This window comes from Oscarella lobularis, chromosome 12, assembly GCF_947507565.1.
Source record: "Oscarella lobularis chromosome 12, ooOscLobu1.1, whole genome shotgun sequence".
In the NCBI taxonomy this organism is placed as follows: Eukaryota; Metazoa; Porifera; class Homoscleromorpha; order Homosclerophorida; family Oscarellidae; genus Oscarella; species Oscarella lobularis.
Window position 1 is genome coordinate 1,131,098 of NC_089186.1, and position 16,374 is coordinate 1,147,471.

The window sequence follows — 16,374 nt, forward strand, 5'->3', positions numbered from 1 at the left end:
GGAAGTCCATTCATGGCCGAATCCGCGACGGCGGGGAATCCGGGACGTATACGATAGGTACGGGATCGGGGGTGATTCGGCGAAAGTCAAAGTCGTCGGACTCGGTGACTTCATGGAATGGCCTGGATCTAATTAAAGTCTACGCCGATTGCAACATAGAACGTGGGTTGCGTTCCCGGGGCATTTTACTGTTCAGTTAGTAACTGAGTCATCCTGTATTGATAGCAAAACTACGAAGGGAGGCAGAAGAGTCGAAAAGATCTCTATAATGATGGCGAACTTGAAGTTGGTAGGACAGCTCTTTTCTTCTGTGACGTGCTCTACGTTTTTCGTTCGGTATTCAATCGACGATACCCTCACGCGCAAGCCTCTGTCCAATGAGAAGACAACCTTTACACGGCGGCGCAGGGAGACGGCAGATCGAAGGCGGCGTTCTTCTTCCAACGCACGTTAGGCAATTTGATCGTTCTTTGCTGAAGTCTCGGCACCGCTATACCAGATGTACCGGATGGGGCGGCTACGGCCTTCTCAAGAATTAACGTCGATTGAAAGAAATACGTACGACGTGACCGTTTCACGTCCCTCCCCGTCTCGCCAGCACGACCGTTGATTTCGGTCACGTTGACGACTACGAAGAGGCATCGATCGCGATATTCACTTATCCGAAGCGCTTCGCCTCGCGAAAGCGCGAACAAATAATGGCGTTGAAGAAAGAGGTGAGCAAGCTTCAGCTGATTTTGAAAAAAGGAGACGACGTGACGGAATACTATTCCGTCACGAACTTAACCGTCAACGGAAAAACCATTTGGGTAAGCCGACTGGGGCCCCCAATTGAGGCGTCAGCAATGTCCATTTGGCCGTCCTGCGACGCACATGTTCCTTTCTGTTCACTCACTCAGTGGTCGACTCCCAAACAGCCAGGTATCGCATGACCCGATCTATGGTTCCAGCGGAGAGCATGTTTGTACTACTACATGACGAACGGGCTACAATCATGCTTCAAATATAAACTCAAAAGACAGCAACGTACAATTGCAAACGACAAAATTTTTTACCTAAGTGTTTTTTTTTCCACTTCTTGCCAACTCTAGGAAGACTGCGTGCGCAATTCTTGATTGAAATCTAGGCAAAGTCATATGTTAGATGAATGCAAACACTCCACCTTCTACTATACAGTATATCACCGTTGTGTAGTAATTAGCTCTCCTAATTTAGTTTCTTTTTCTACAGGTAATAATCTCAACTATGAGATCGCGAGAGCACCATGCCTCCAACTTCGGTATGATGTCCTCCAAGGTAGGCCGTCGAAAGGGACTTGCTTGCCAGCATGACTGAATCAGTTTTATCATGTCTTTGTCGCAATAGATTGGAAACTCAGGGCGAAGTTTTCTTCAACGACTCCATCCAAAATATCTCTCACGGTAACGCCCGGCTGAAAGTGATTGACTTAATTAAGGATGCTTTGAAGTTTGGATTTCTCACAAGGTAATTAGGTAGCTGTAGACGTCCACAGACGAGTCGTAGTCTCGTCCGCGAATAATCTTGGGGGCTCTAAAGAGAGCCGATCCCACGGCCCGTGTCCCTCTCGCGATCTCGTGACCTTCGGTGAACTTTGGTACGAGTTTGGTGAATCCCAAATCGGCGACTTTCACGACTCCGCGATCATTGATAAGCAAGTTGTCACACTTAAGATCTCTATGCATTCGTCCGATTAATTGCAGATGGCGCATACCCTTAGCTGCGTCTATAGCCCATTTGACTTGAAGCTTTAGTTCCGGTGGCGTGTGGGCGTAGTTAGTGTCCAACTCGCGTCGAACTGATCCTCTTTCCACATACTCGAGCACTATGAATGGTTTACCTTCGGAGTTTTTACCCGTTCCGATGAAGCGGACAATATTTGGGTGAAAAACGGATCGCAATAGTTCGCTTTCGTCATTGAACTCCTTCAATTGTTCCTCAGTGCAATCGTCGGTTTTAATTTTAGCATTTTGATAGCGACGATCTGATCACGATACTCGGCACTCCACACTTTGCCAAATGATCCGCGCCCAATTGCATTCATGAAAACAATTTCGTCGGTATCAACTGACCATATGTTAGACAACTCCATCAACGTTTGCCTGGCCTTATTCAGGACAATTCGGGTTTCTAGCAACTGTTCACCTCTGGTCGATGCCGCTTTACGATGCTTTCTTATTTGATTACCGCAATAGAGAAGAGCAACTGTGAACAAGTACAAGGATACCAATCACTGCCCCAAACCAATAAGAAACTGCGTAGGATATTGGCAATTCTTTCCTGTATATCCCGCTTCGCAAACGCACAGAGTTGTGTAGTCTGAGCGAATTGAGAATTCTCCATGATAACAGGCGTTCTCATTACATTTGCAGTTTTCTAAGGATGTCGACCCGAGCGACGTAGTCATTTCACCGGGGCACTTCACACAATTTCTTGCGCCTGGTTTGTCACTGAACGTTCCTCGAGGGCACGAGCGATATGGAAATTTTTCGAAGTCTTCGCTGTACATTCCAGGGAAGCAACCGGGTCGAAACATGTAGAATGACCATTCGCCAACACTTCCCTCCTCATTTATGCGTGAAATCCATGTCACAAGTTTTCCTTTATCAGCCGCAAGGCAAACGTGGTGCTGCTTTATTTTATCGTTTGTTGTTATCACTTCTTTCTTGCCACTAATAAGATTAATTATCCGTGGATTATTAAGAGAGCCAGTGCTCACGTCAAATTTGCTTGGAGACTAGAAGAGCTTTGGAGATGTCGTGTAGAAAATGTAGCCGCCAATTACTTGGCTTTGCTGAACGCAATTTTCTGCACTTAGTTTTACTGCCTCAAAAGAAGCCGCACTTCGACTGATTTTTATCTGTATCACGTCCAAATTACACGACTCATTTTTCAGCCATCCACCTAAACGTACAACCTGTTGCCTACGACTGACGATTGAATCTCTAGTACAGAGTAGAAATCCGAGTGCAGCTAGTGAAGGATACAACATGCTGCCTTTAGACGCTGTTGTTGATTTCACGCAACAGTCATCTTAGACGTATTCACTGTCAATATCCAGAGATCGGCAACATTACCTCCTCTGCCGCATAGAATCAGTGATGTGTTTTGCCATACCGTCAACGTCGAGTACGGTTGATTTGGGGGTCTATCCTCCACAATCTTTGACTAATCGTGTAGATCCTTAGCTCGTACTTTGATGTTGCTAGTTGTTTCTCTTGTCCAAAAGCAACTAGATGGTTGCTGCCGAACGTTGCGACGACTGCATGATAAAAGTCCGGTTCCTGTTCACGGTCGTACTGAGTCCACATACTGTTCTTTAGGTCCGGTTTCCAAAATTCATTGTTGTCAAGATTCATAGCGAAGACTAAGTTGCCCACGAAAAGTGCCGTAGAAAATGTTTCTTTCTGTCTCCAAATGTCTATAATTCTAGTAATACCGTTGGGTGCCAACTGAGGCGGATCTATCGAATCGAGAATAACTTTCAATGTCCTGTTCCTGCTTGCGAGCATTGTCTGACGAGATTCTGATCCTACCGTAAGTCTAACGTTGCTACCTCGTCGCGTGCGACACGCTATGGCAACGCGACATGTGACTACCAATTATCCCCTTCGATAATTGCGGCAGCGGAACACAGCGACATCAAAGGGATGTGCAGACCCTCTCCCGGCGTGGATATCAACACGAAGGGAGGGTCTGGCAACGCGAGACTACTACTGGGCCATAACGCAGAGGAGCGGTACCAGACCCTTCTCCCCTCCCGTGTTTATACGGAGATCAGGGAGAAGGGACTTTCTTGCGAGGCTACAGATTTTGGCCGTTGACGGACGAGAGCCCCGAACACCTAGCCTCGGTTCTAGGCCCTAAGGATGTTACCAAGGATCGGGAGAGATAGGGTCGAGGCTACCGGGGCTTCGCGCGCGTCCTGGAATAAAGCTGATCTAGGCAGGCCTAATTCCTTCGTACCTTTACAGTAAACAGATATTGCGATATCGGGCGTCACTTCCAGATTGTACATTCCGTCAACTAGTCTTCCCGCCTCAGAAAAATCGCTGCAGCGAGAGAACTCGCCCCAAACCGATAGAAAAGGCGCCCGGCAGAGAAACAAAAGCATGACACCAAACGTCGTGATGTCGAAATCTAGCCTCAAGATCGTCATTGGTTGAGACGTAGACGCAAGTCAAACGCATCTGAGACGGATGCAGTTTTGCAACGACATTTACGACTTCTCTAACTTCCAATTCGATTATAGCATGAAGCAATGAAATCTGATCTCATGGCGAAGTCATTCCCGTCACAATGCTTCTGGGTACACGTACTCACTCTTGACGTTAGAAACTGCTTCTAAGTCAGGTACGCCGCCCTTCAGATTCGGCTGACTTTCATACACACTCCGCGCTCCGTAAAACGGTCCCCATGCAGAGAATGGCCGAACCTAACCGGAAAGCAGGCAGACAGGCACGCAGAATTACCCTTCCTTATATAATTTGCGCAATTCCTTTACAGTAGACCGATATAGCAATATCGGGCGACACTTCCAAACTGTACATTCCGTCGGTTAGTCTTCCCGCCTAATAAAAATCTTTGCAGCGAGAGAACTCGCCTGGAACCGATGAAAAAGGCGCCAAGCAGAGAAATAAAATCGTTGTGCCACACGTTTTGATATTGAAACCTCGCCTCGAGATCGTCATTAGCGTTGGGGATCTACGTCACAAATTAGAAGAACGCAAGAGGATGCAGCTCTCACTTGATTTACACGGGAACTACGTGATCGCTCATTTACGTACGGTGTGGCGTGAAGCGTTGGCGTGGTTGTCGTCGTCGTCATCTAATTAAATTCTGGCAAAAACAGCCTTCTTTTATATATAAATAAAGATTACTAAAGATTCTTTCTAGGACCGCGGTATATGTAGAAAATTGCGTCCACATTCTCACCTTTTTCACAATCATTTCCTTGTGGAACTTCTTCGCTCTATGCATGCAATAGTCAGGTAAAAATATAGCAATACACATCGGTTACCGCCTTTCTTTTCTTCGAAACATGCAACAACAATTTCGAACGATGAAACAGAAGACCAGTCAGTGCAAAAGAAATACCACACCGGTGACACGCCATTAAAAAGATGCATGCAAACGTTTGCGAATCGTCTTTCGCTCGAGAGACGGAGCCCCGTCGCGATCCGGCAAAGAATTCAACGTCAGCACAGTGGGAATGCTCGTCCCGACGACATCATAAGGCCCAAGAGAAGTATCACTCAAATCTGGGCCCCCAGTCGTCATACCGAGCTTCGTCTTGTCTTCAGACAAGAACACGTTGCGATTCTTTGCGTTGGGACCGGCCCCAGCGCCGTGAGTCGCCTCCACCCACGGGCCGGCATCCGTACGTATCCACGCCGATCCGTACAGACCCTGCCTACGCAACCCGTTCCCAGCCCAGTCTTCGATGAAAGAGTTGAGGCCATTAAGACTCATTTTGCCTGACAAAGGGGCAACCTGAACGATACAAATGAAGCTCCTCCCCCGGAAGTCGATCAACGGCTTGAAAGCATGCGCCAGATACTCTTTTAAGGCAAACGAAACCACGCCGTATAGACAGCCTTTTCCTTGTCTTGCGTATCCTGCCGAACGTTGATGATGAGCTCATACGTATAACCGACTTTCCAATCATACTCCAGGTAACTTTGGAGTCCTGTACCTATGATAAAACTCTCACAAAGAAGGACTAACGTAGAGAGTATATGCTTAGAATATATGGGTACCAAATCCAGTAATAAAAAGACTTCTATATAAGCGATGATCGACTTTTCTCCGCCCTTACCTTCTCCACCAAACGGTCTCACAGTCACGCCCTCACCGTGAGCCAGCTCCTTCACGGCGCCATCCGACACCTTCGGATTATTCCACACGGAAAAGAGAACCCACTTGGGCGAACGATCTTGAATGCCCATATAGCCTCCAGTGAATCCGTTCGTCATGAAGTACGTGCTCTCCGCCGGAACCGTCACCTCGACGCGATTATAGAACCATGTGACGCCTTGGACTTCGGGATGTTTCGGAGCCGACCACCATATGTAAACGGAAGGCGATCCGTACACTTCCGTTGCGGGAACGAATTTTTTCTCGACTGTCAAGTAGACTTCGCTAACTTCGAAATTGGGGCCCCAGTCGGCTTCGTAGGGAACGTTGGCGTCGTTCGACGAAACGAATCCGCGCGTTGCACCGCCGAGGACGTCTTTTATGTACGCCGTTGACATTATGACCCACGACTGGCCGGCGTAAAATGCCATCCGGCTTATGCTCTCGCTTATCCAGATGCTCTTTCCGTTCACGGTCGTTTCCGTGAGCGAATAGTCGCCTGCGACGCCGCCGTAGTTGTCTCCTTTCTTCGCAATCAGCCGAAACTCGCTTTACGTCTTTCTTCGACGCCATTTTGAAGAAGTCCCGTATCTGACAACGCTGCAGAGAAGCGTTTTTTCGCCTCGTTATTGGAATTTAATCGTACCGTTGGCAAACCTAAACACGCTTTTTCTCTCGATTTTTGTCTTATGTATACGTGAAGCGCCGAGGAAGTTAGTTTCGCGTGCGCTAGCAAGTGAATCATGTTCTGCGATCATGTTCGACCAAAATTTTGGCTATCCTCTTTGCCACCTTTCCGAATGGCGAATGCGGCGAATCTACAGTCAAATGCCTCGCATGGAACGTGCCCTCTCGTCGCCGAGAGCAGCCGGAGAACTACAAACCTTTTTCCCTTTCCCCGATCTTAATTCTCCTCAACGCTTCATTGACTCGCAAACGATATAATTCAATTGTGTGGAGCGAGAAAGTACGTCAGAGTCCTAATGGGACTTCTACCCTCTCAAATTAGATATTTTTTTGATTTTTCTTTGCAGTTCATGCCTAGCAAATACTAGAGAATCGTTGCGAACACGAAAACGAATCCTCCTCTTAGCCATTGCTTTTATTATACTTACTCAGTCGGTCGACGCCCACGATACTGCATCATAGGCATTTTGAGGGGCGTCAAATATTTTTAGTGGAGTTGCAGCTACGTCCATTTTCTATTCGACTCAGTTATGACGGTGAACGACAAACGCGAGAAAGCAATTAAGGCACGAGTCCCTTGTGCCTTGAACATCATAAGTATGCAATGTATCCATTGATGCATAGACTCTACTCCCCAAAGTCGGAAACTGACTCCTAGCGAATCAAGCGAGAAGAGTGAAACCTCCTAACGTTCGACGTCTTCTTTGAGCGGATGTGGAAAGTCAGGCGTTTCCGTTTGGGGAGGGCCCTAACCCTACTTTAGTTCGTCCCTTACATATGTAAGCGATATCGCTTTGACTCATAGTGCAGCAAGTGGGGCTCCCTTTTATTAGCTGACTGACTACATGTATAAGGGCGCGGTTCTTCTTACTCATAGCGTTTTTTTTCGAATCTACGTCAGAGTGAATAGATAAGGAGCCACTTCGGAGTTTCCCATCCTCTTGATTTCGTTCTTGCAGGCCTTGTTCTTTTTCATAAAGCCCATTTCGGCGGTGCAATGTAGTTGGATTCCATTCGTTGTTTCATCCAACGAGGCAATGTAGCGTCTCCTCCCCCTGATCGCGCATAGAACGAATTCGCCCTTTCCATATTGAACGATCATAAATGTGGTCGTTTTCTAAGCAGACGATCTTCTTAGCGTTTTGCCTAGTTTAGCTTAGAACGTCTTACTGTACCTTCGGATTTTTTCTTGCTATGCCCCTTTTATCGGTTCCTAAGAGTTGCTTTTCGGGATACGTGCACAGTTTGAATTCCTTTGGCTCCTGAGAAGGCTTTGTTTCATGCGTCACAACTCGAAAGATTGTGACGTTCCTTTGTTTGATGTTCAGTGGCTAAAGGAAGCAACGTTGTGAATATTTCCTAATATTGAGCGTCTAAAAATATCACATCCTCGTCTGTAGGAATAGAGGTCGTATTTGTACAAAAGCTGGTAGTCGTAGACTGTGATGCATCGTCACGAACATTTCCTAACATAGGGCCTATAGAAAGTACTAGATCCTCGTATGTAGAATTCAAACCAGAGCTCTTATTAGTAGGAAAGCTGGTTGCTTGAACGTCAATGACGCTGCTCTGTTTCACTGACGGTGAACTCGTAATCTGTCAGCAAACGTCACATTGTTTCGCCTGTAGAGATTGACACTTACGAGGGGATCGTCGCTTTTAGGTTTCCACTCAAATATTCTTTTAGGAGAAAAGCTTGCTACGGCTTGAATGTAGAGCAGCATGATTGCAATGATTCCCTTCATTATTTCTGGTTGAGCAGGCTTCAAGAAAATGTTCAGACGACCTTCCTTTTATTTCCATGTCAGTGGGCGCGGTTAGTGTACGATAAATCGTATCCTGGAAAAGCGGAGTGAGTCAAATGTTTACTTAGATTATAAAAGGGTGACGTAGGCAATTTGTGGTTTCCCGCCGCAACTCTGGCGAGCACATACCTATTGCGAAACGGCGAAATCCGGCGCTGTTACGTAAACGAATGACCCTGATCGACCTCACGAGGTTTCCACTTTGGGAAAGTTTTCTCCCTTGTGGATGTCTCGGCCTTTCGGTCGCTTCTATTTCGGGATTGTTTATATTATATAAGTCCTTTCTACGAGAGCATTTTCGTCTATTCTAGGAGCCTCTTTAATGACGTAATGCTGTAATGGAGTCACTTTCCTAGCTTGAACTTTCCCATAAAACGGTGATGCTGTCATCTTTTCGATGCCGTCATCCACCTAGCTCCGGGCTACGCCGAGGTGACTATACTAAGACGGATCACTATCCCTCCGACAAGGCTTGGAGGTGAAAGTCCCTTTCACGCGAAGAGAAGCCTCAAGGAGTGTTGTTTTGTGTTTGATTACTTCCGAGATATTTCCGGGTTTATTTGGATAAAAATGACATATCTCCAGAACTGCTTGACGCCGAGCTACTTTACAAAAACAGATGCTCTTTCCATTGATGGTCGTGTCCATGAGCGAATAGTCTCCTGCGAAACTGCCTTAGTTGTCTCCTTTCTTCGCAATCAGCCGAACGTCTCTCTTCGACGTCATTTTGATGAAGGCCCGTATCGGTAATTTGATAACGCTACAGAGAAGCACTTTCTCGTCTTGTTATCGGGAACAATTGTCAAGCCTAAACACGATTTTTCGTTCGATTTTTGTCCTATGTATCCGTGAAGCGCTGAGGAAGTTAGTTTAACGTACGCTAGTACAGTCGATCATGTTCGGCCAAAATGTCGTCCATCCTTTGCCGCCGTTTCCGAATGGCGAAGACGGCGACTTTCGAGTCAAAATGCCTTGAATGGAACGTTGTATCTCGTCGCCGAGAACAGTCGGAGAACTTCCAGCGGAAATACTCGAAAACGTGTTGAGCCTCTTTCCCCTTCCCGATCTCCTACTCAATGCTTCATTGACTTGCAAACGATGGAATTCTATCATCTGCAGCGAGAACGTGCGTCAGAGTCTTGGATCGCTGTCCAACGAAACAGCTTCCATCTGCAACTACGCGGACATGTAGTCTCTCATCGAATACCCGATAGGCATGGGGCCGCATGACCTCTAATGATGGCGTCGAAGAAAGACGTGAGCTCTTCGGCTGATCTTGAAGAAAGGAGACAACTATACGGCAGCGTGACGGAAGACATTTCGGTCACGGACATGCACAATCGTGAACTGAAAGAGCATCGCATCTATCAGTATGCGGAGAGCACTACATGACGAACGGTCATGCTCCAGATATAAACTAACGGCGACGCTTCAAAAACGATAAAATTTTAATTAGGTGGTTTCTTCACTTTCTTGCCAACACTGTTAAATTGCTAGTGGACGCGTGACCCCAAATGGGAGTTTAGAAGTCTGCCACTATGCTAAGCTAGTTTAGGTGTTAGGGAAACGCTTCTTATAGGTGTTTGCCAAAACGCTTTCTTGGAGTTGCGCAAACCTCCAAAGGGTGTTGCTTAGAACAACTTTGAGGTTGTGCAAACTACCTCGCTGGTACTGCAGCCTCCTAAACGCAGTTTAAATCCGGTGATGGAGTTTTTACTTTTTATTTACTTAAATCTTCATTTAAAAAATAATAGCTGTTTTTAAAACAGACCCTATTTCTAAAACTGTACGCGCACTCATTCTAATTTATACATGCTTTCTAAAATAATGATTTTCCTTACAAGGCATGCAAATGAACTATTTGAATGAGCATTCCTGATATTTTTCCCGCCTAAACAATCTGATATTTCTTCTCTTCCCTGATACGTCTAGAAATGAAAAATAATACAGAACGATTTCTTCTCTTCGTAGAAATTTTACCAACCAAGATTTTTTGTTTTCCAATTCTGCTTCACATTTTGCAAATAGCACTAAAACATACAAAAATTATTGTGAGATTTCAACAGTAAATATACAGGGACTAACCTGTCAGACATTCATTTGAAATGAGTCATTTCAAGAATGTTTTTGTCGCAGCCGAGCAGAAATTAGATTAGGACAACTAAAAATTTACCATCATTAATTATACGCTAAATTATTTCTTGTATTATTTGAAAAAAAAGACGTAACCACTGAAAGAGAAAAATAATTACATAAACAATGCTTCAAACAAATATCTTTACCGATAACTGCAACTTCATTAAAATAATTCCTAAAAAAATTTACAATTATACATTATTAAACAGAGTCTTATGCATTGAAAAAGAGAAAGTCGTTTGTCAAAAATACCATGTTATCGCATCCAACCTAAAGAAAGACATCTTTTATTACACAGTAGCGAAATTTCTACCTCTAGCAAAATATGTTTTGAAATTTAAAAATAATATTGAATGTAACACTACAAAATTCTCAGATCTCCTTGTCACCACTCTTCTGCTTAGCAGTCGAGCATACAGGTTCTGATCGAGTTCATTAGCAAACGTTAGTCTATAATTGGTAAATGACTTTGTCCACATTTCCATGTCACCACTCATCTGCAAGCAGTTGAGCATACAGGATCTTTTGGAAAGCCATAATTTTGTACCTCTAGCAAAATGTTTTGAAATTTAAAAAATTCAATGTAACACTGCCAAATTCTCAGATTTCCTCCGTGTCACCACTCTTCTGCTTAGCAGTCGAGCATACAGGTTCTGATCGAGTTCATTAGTAAACTTTAGTCTATAAATGACTTTCCACATTTCCATGTCACCACTCATCTGCAAGCAGTTGAGCATACAGGATCTTTTGGAAAGCCGTAATTTGTTTAGTCCCGCGCATGCGTTCTGTTCGGAGATCTCCTTGTCGCCACTCGACGGCAAATAAAGCCAATCGAGCATACAGGAACCGATCTCGAGCAGAGGGCCATGCATGAACTACATCATACTAACAAAAGTTAGCTTTTTGCGGCTGTATGCGCTAGAAATCTAAAGATGAAGCTGCATACCTGTTTGCAGGTGTGAACGTTGCTGTGCAACATTCGCACCTTCTTTTAGGTATTTGCTTCTATCTGCTTTCTACCATTACTTTTTTGCAGTTACAAAGCATTAAATCGAGTCGTATTAAGGCCTACGGTTCCAAACTACGCAATGCGAAGTTTGTCGTGCGTAAAAGTGTGCATGAAAGACCGGGGTACTATTGGTCGTATTCTATTGATCATGCATTTCTCTAGAGATACTCTTACCTCGCGGTGTCTTTGGAGAAAGTTCAGGCGATGAGTGCCATCCACGCACGATCGACTGTCTGCGACCACAAATGTAATGAAATAGCGTGCGTTACTTTTAATTCTAGTCAAAAGCAGAATCGGTCGTTTGCCTCACTAAACACAGACGAATATATCAAACGCTTCTTTTGGAGCCAGATCGAGCAACGCACTTTCTTTCCGTCACGAAATCGCGGTTGTAGATCATGCAAAGATATAGAGGCAAAAACCATCCCAAACTTCGGGTTTAGGGAACACCAAAGTGCGGACGAGCACTAACAAGGTGCAACCAGGCACTTTGCATGAGAGTGATAAGGAAGACCTCCAGGTGTTAGTTCTCAGAGTGTCAGGCCAACTCAGTATAAGGGCTCAGGAGACTAGCTCAATTTACAGTGAAGAGCACTCTAGGAAGGCTGCGTGCACAATTCGTGATTGAAATCTACAGGCAAAGTCACACGTTTAGATGAATGCAATTCACTTCACCCCAAACTGTGATCTACCATACATTTATATCACCGTTATGTAGTTTCGCTCTCCTAATTTATTTTTGGTACCTACAGGTAATAATCTCACCTATGAGATCGCGAGAGCACATTGTCTCCAACTTGGGTATGATGTCCTCAAAGGTAGGCCGTCGAAACGGACTTGCATGCCAGCATGACTGAGTCAGTTTTATCATGTCTTTGTCGCAATAGATTGGAAACTCCGGGCGAAGTTCTTCTTCAACGACTCGATCCAAAATATCTCTCACGGTGACGCCCGGCTGAAAGTGATCGACATAAGGATGCTTTGAAGTTTGGATTTCCCACAAGGTAATTCCGTAGCTGTAAACGTCCACAGACAAGTCGTAGTCTCGTCCGCGATTAATTTCGGGGGCTCTAAAGAGAGCCGTTCCTACCGCCCGTGTCCCTCTCGCGATCTCGTGACCTTCAGTGAACTTTGGTACGAGTTTGGTGCATCCCAAATCGGCGACTTTCACGACTCCACGATCATTGATAAGCAAGTTGTCGCACTTGAGATCTCTATGCATTCATCCGATTGAGTGAAGATGGCGCATACCCTTAGCTGCGTCTATAGCCCATTTGACTTGAAGCTTTAGTTCCGGTGGCGCGTGGGCGTAGTTAGTGTCCAACTCGTTTCGAACTGATCCTCTTTCCATGTACTCGAGCACGATAAATGGCTTTCCTTCGGAATTTTTACCTGTTCCGATGAAGCGGACAATATTTGCGTGAAAAACGGATCGCAATAGTTCGCTTTCGTCATTGAACTCCTTCAATTGTTCGTCAGTGCAATCGTCGGCTTTAATTTTGAGCACTTTGATAGCGACGATCTGATCACGATACTCGGCACTCCAAACGTCGCCAAATGATTCGCGCCCAATTTCATTCATGAGAACTATTTCGTCGGTATCAACTGACCATATGTTAGACAACTCCATCAAAGTTTTCCTTGCCTCATTCAGGACAATTCGGGTTTCTAGCAACTGTTCACCTCTGGTCGATGCCGCTTTACGATGTTTTCTTATTCGATTACCACAATAGAAAAGAGCAACAAGTAAAAGGGTACCAATCACTGCCCCAAAACCGATAAGAAACTGCGTAGGATATTGGCAATTCTTTCCTGTATATCCCGCGTCGCAAACGCACAGAGTTGTGTAGTCTGGGCGAATTGAGCATTCCCCATGATAACAGGCGTTCTCGTTACATTTGCAGTTTTCTAAGGATGTCGACCCGAGCGACGTAGTCATTTCACCGGGGCACTTCACACAATTTCTTGCGCCTGGTTTGTCACTGAACGTTCCTCGAGGGCACGGACGACACGGAAATTTTTCGAAATCTTCGCTATACATTCCAGGGGAGCAACCTGGTCGAAACATGTAGAAGGACCATTCGCCGAGACTTCCGTCCTCGTTTATGCGTGAAATCCATGTCACAAGTTTCCGTTTATCAGCCGCAAAGCAAAAGGGGTACTGCTTTATTTTATCGTTTGTTGTTATTTCTTGTTTCTTGCCACTATTAAGATTAATTATTCGTAGATTATTAGAAGCGCCAGTGCTCACGTCAAATTGATTTGGAGGCTTGAAGAGCTTTGGACATGTTGAGTATAGAAAAGGTAGCTGCCAATTACTTGGCCTTGCTGAACGCAATTGTCTGCGCGTAGTTTACCTGCCTCAAAAGAAGCCGCACTTTTGTTGATAGTTATCTGTGTCACGTCCAAATTACACGACTCATTTTTCAGCCATCCACCGTAAACGTACAACGTGTTGCCTACGACTGACGATTGAATCTCTAGTAGAGAGATATACGAGTGCAGTGAAGGATGGAACATGCTGCCTTTAGACGCAGTTGCTAGGCGATTCCACGCAACAGTCATATTAGACGTATATACTGTCAATATCCAGAGATCGGCAACATTACCTCCTCTGCCACATAGAATCAGTGACGTGTTTTGCCATACCGTCAACGTCGAGTACCGTTGATTCGGGGGTCTATCCTCAGTCTGCTCCTCCGGAATTGTCCACAATCTTTGACTAACCGTGTAGATCCTTAGCTCGTACTTTGATGTTGCTATTTGTTTTTCTTTTCCAAAAGCAACTAGATGGTTGCTGCCGAAACTTGCGACGACCGCATTATAAAAGTCCGGTTCACGTTCATGGTCGTACTGAGTCCACATACTGTTCTTTAGGTCCAGTTTCCAAAATTCATTTTCGTTAAGGTTCATGGCGAAGAAATAGTTGCCCACGAAAAGTGCCGTAGAACATGCCGCTTCCCCTTTCCCCATGTTGATAATTATATTAATACCGCTGGGTGCCAACTGAGGCGGATATATCGAATCGATAATAACTTTCAATGTCCTTTTCCTGCTTGCGAGCATTGTTTTTATGTTCTCCAGTTGAGTTTTTCTAATTATCCAAGCTTCCAAGTTTTCTGAATGATTTATTGGTCCCATCAGCAAAACGGCTCCCTCAATGCCAATACCTTGCATGCTGTTAGCGATTGGGTCAAAACGCACTATATCGTTTCTACCGAACCAGTCACCTAATTTTGAAGTTGTGATACTATTTTTAGCAACGTCGTAGAATGTTGTAGCAGTCTCATTATTGTCTAGAAACATTAACACTTTCATATGTGTCAAAAAAACTGCCGCAGTTTGTAACCGATAGAAAGGTGGTGTTTCAGTCAGCGTCCACGTGGATGTGTTTAAGTCAAATTTCCAAACGCCATCTATCCTTCCACTTATGTATGAAGATTTCGTGTAGCCGCCCAGTACGTACATTTCTTCTTTTATTGAGAAAGATATTGGGTTAACTATCGTAGGCGGCCACAGTGATGCAGCCGATTTTTTTGGAACCTTTATCCATTGGTAACGTAGAACGTCGCTATCGTCGACGCATCGCAGCTCCCACAAATCGTTTGACCATGCACCAGTAGATGCATTTCTTCCGCCGTATACAAAAACCGATTCCTTACAATGGCACGGAGTTTTTTCTCTTGGAACGGCGGAAACCGAAAACATATAGACAGAGGGAGAAACAGAAGAAGATAACACAACGGGGTTCATTCTTCCCTGGCACCGTTGAACACCCATGGGTCAATATTTAGTCTGAGCAAAATTATTTTTGTGAGACAGATTGTTGTCAGCTTGCCGCGCCAGCCTGGTTGCCCCCCGAAGAGGCCAGATATTTCCCCTCGGCTGCTTTTCAGGAGCATTGCAGGTGTCCACGAATTTGTACCGATGCAGTATATCCAAGAGTCGGTCATTTCTCCTGCTGGCTGACCAATACCGCCGTACATGAGAACACGAGTTAAAACCGACGACGACGCATTTTGACTTCGTTGATAGGTAGCAAGACTAAAAGCTGCTCTCGCGACTGGTCTGCTGCGAGTCCATCCAGAGCTTAGTCTACACCAATTGCCGATCGGCTCTAGGCAGTCGTCGCCTTTCACGCCAGCAACTTCAGTATCGCCGCCGCTGCCAGTGTGTAAGAGAGATTCACAGAAGAATATGAAGTAAGCCAAAGTCGCCGGCCGCATGGTAACATAGCTGCCAACTCTCCCGCTTTAGCGGGAGAACTCCCGCTTTTGAGGCAAAAATTGGCCTCCCGCCCGCTTTCCAAAAAAAGCAGTTTTTCTCCCGCTTTGGGGACTTCCCTAGATTTGGTTCATTCGCGAAATATTCGGTTATCCAGTGATGTAGTAAGCACTTTAAAGTAGCAAAAATCAACCTCAAAAATGCATTATGTGGGCGTGGTCTCAAAATTTTTTTTGCGCGCGCATAGCGCGCGCAGCATCCCCTCTCTAAAATATCTTCCTATGCCACTGAAAGCGTACCGTGACTCCTATATGAGTAGTACTGCAGGAAATACCGGAGAGGAGCAGACTGCGGAGCGTCGAGACTCACACGCAGAGACAATCTTTAGCTTTCATTTCTATAACTTAGCCGGATCATTAGATGTAATATTTAATTTAATGTTTTAAAAGCTTGGACTGGTCACACCAGAAATTTTTTTCGGGGCGTGGCACTCAAAAATCTCCCGCTTTAGCTTGTTCAAAGGTTGGCAGGTATGTGGTAATTGAAACCTTTGCTCAATGGGGATAGCTTGCAGTGTCCCCAGCCCTTGGGGAATTTCTAGCCACGTGATGAACAAACTGCCCACATCTTTTAATTGAG

At 45.2% G+C, this 16,374-nt stretch overlaps 3 protein-coding genes across 3 annotated transcripts; all 3 read right to left on the bottom strand.

Annotated features, from left to right (window-relative positions):
- Positions 1 to 3,039: 3,039 nt before the first annotated feature.
- On the bottom strand, positions 3,040 to 6,414 carry LOC136193819 (uncharacterized). Its single transcript, XM_065982810.1, has 3 exons — positions 5,837 to 6,414; positions 5,039 to 5,713; positions 3,040 to 4,990 (listed from the first exon to the last, which is right to left on the bottom strand). The coding sequence occupies exons 1-2, from the start codon at positions 6,303 to 6,305 to the stop codon at positions 5,583 to 5,585; spliced, it is 600 nt and encodes a 199-aa protein (XP_065838882.1). The 5' UTR covers positions 6,306 to 6,414; the 3' UTR covers positions 3,040 to 4,990; positions 5,039 to 5,582.
- A 972-nt stretch (positions 6,415 to 7,386) lies between these two features.
- On the bottom strand, positions 7,387 to 8,301 carry LOC136193818 (uncharacterized). The gene is made up of 5 exons (XM_065982808.1): positions 8,205 to 8,301; positions 8,079 to 8,157; positions 7,948 to 8,027; positions 7,737 to 7,892; positions 7,387 to 7,678 (listed from the first exon to the last, which is right to left on the bottom strand). The coding sequence occupies exons 1-5, from the start codon at positions 8,283 to 8,285 to the stop codon at positions 7,454 to 7,456; spliced, it is 621 nt and encodes a 206-aa protein (XP_065838880.1). The 5' UTR covers positions 8,286 to 8,301; the 3' UTR covers positions 7,387 to 7,453.
- A 3,797-nt stretch (positions 8,302 to 12,098) lies between these two features.
- Positions 12,099 to 15,271, bottom strand: LOC136193810 (uncharacterized). Its single transcript, XM_065982802.1, has 3 exons — positions 13,763 to 15,271; positions 12,277 to 13,715; positions 12,099 to 12,142 (listed from the first exon to the last, which is right to left on the bottom strand). Exons 1-2 carry the CDS (start codon positions 15,262 to 15,264, stop codon positions 12,734 to 12,736), a joined length of 2,484 nt encoding a protein of 827 aa, XP_065838874.1. The 5' UTR covers positions 15,265 to 15,271; the 3' UTR covers positions 12,099 to 12,142; positions 12,277 to 12,733.
- Between the last annotated feature and the right edge of the window lie 1,103 nt (positions 15,272 to 16,374).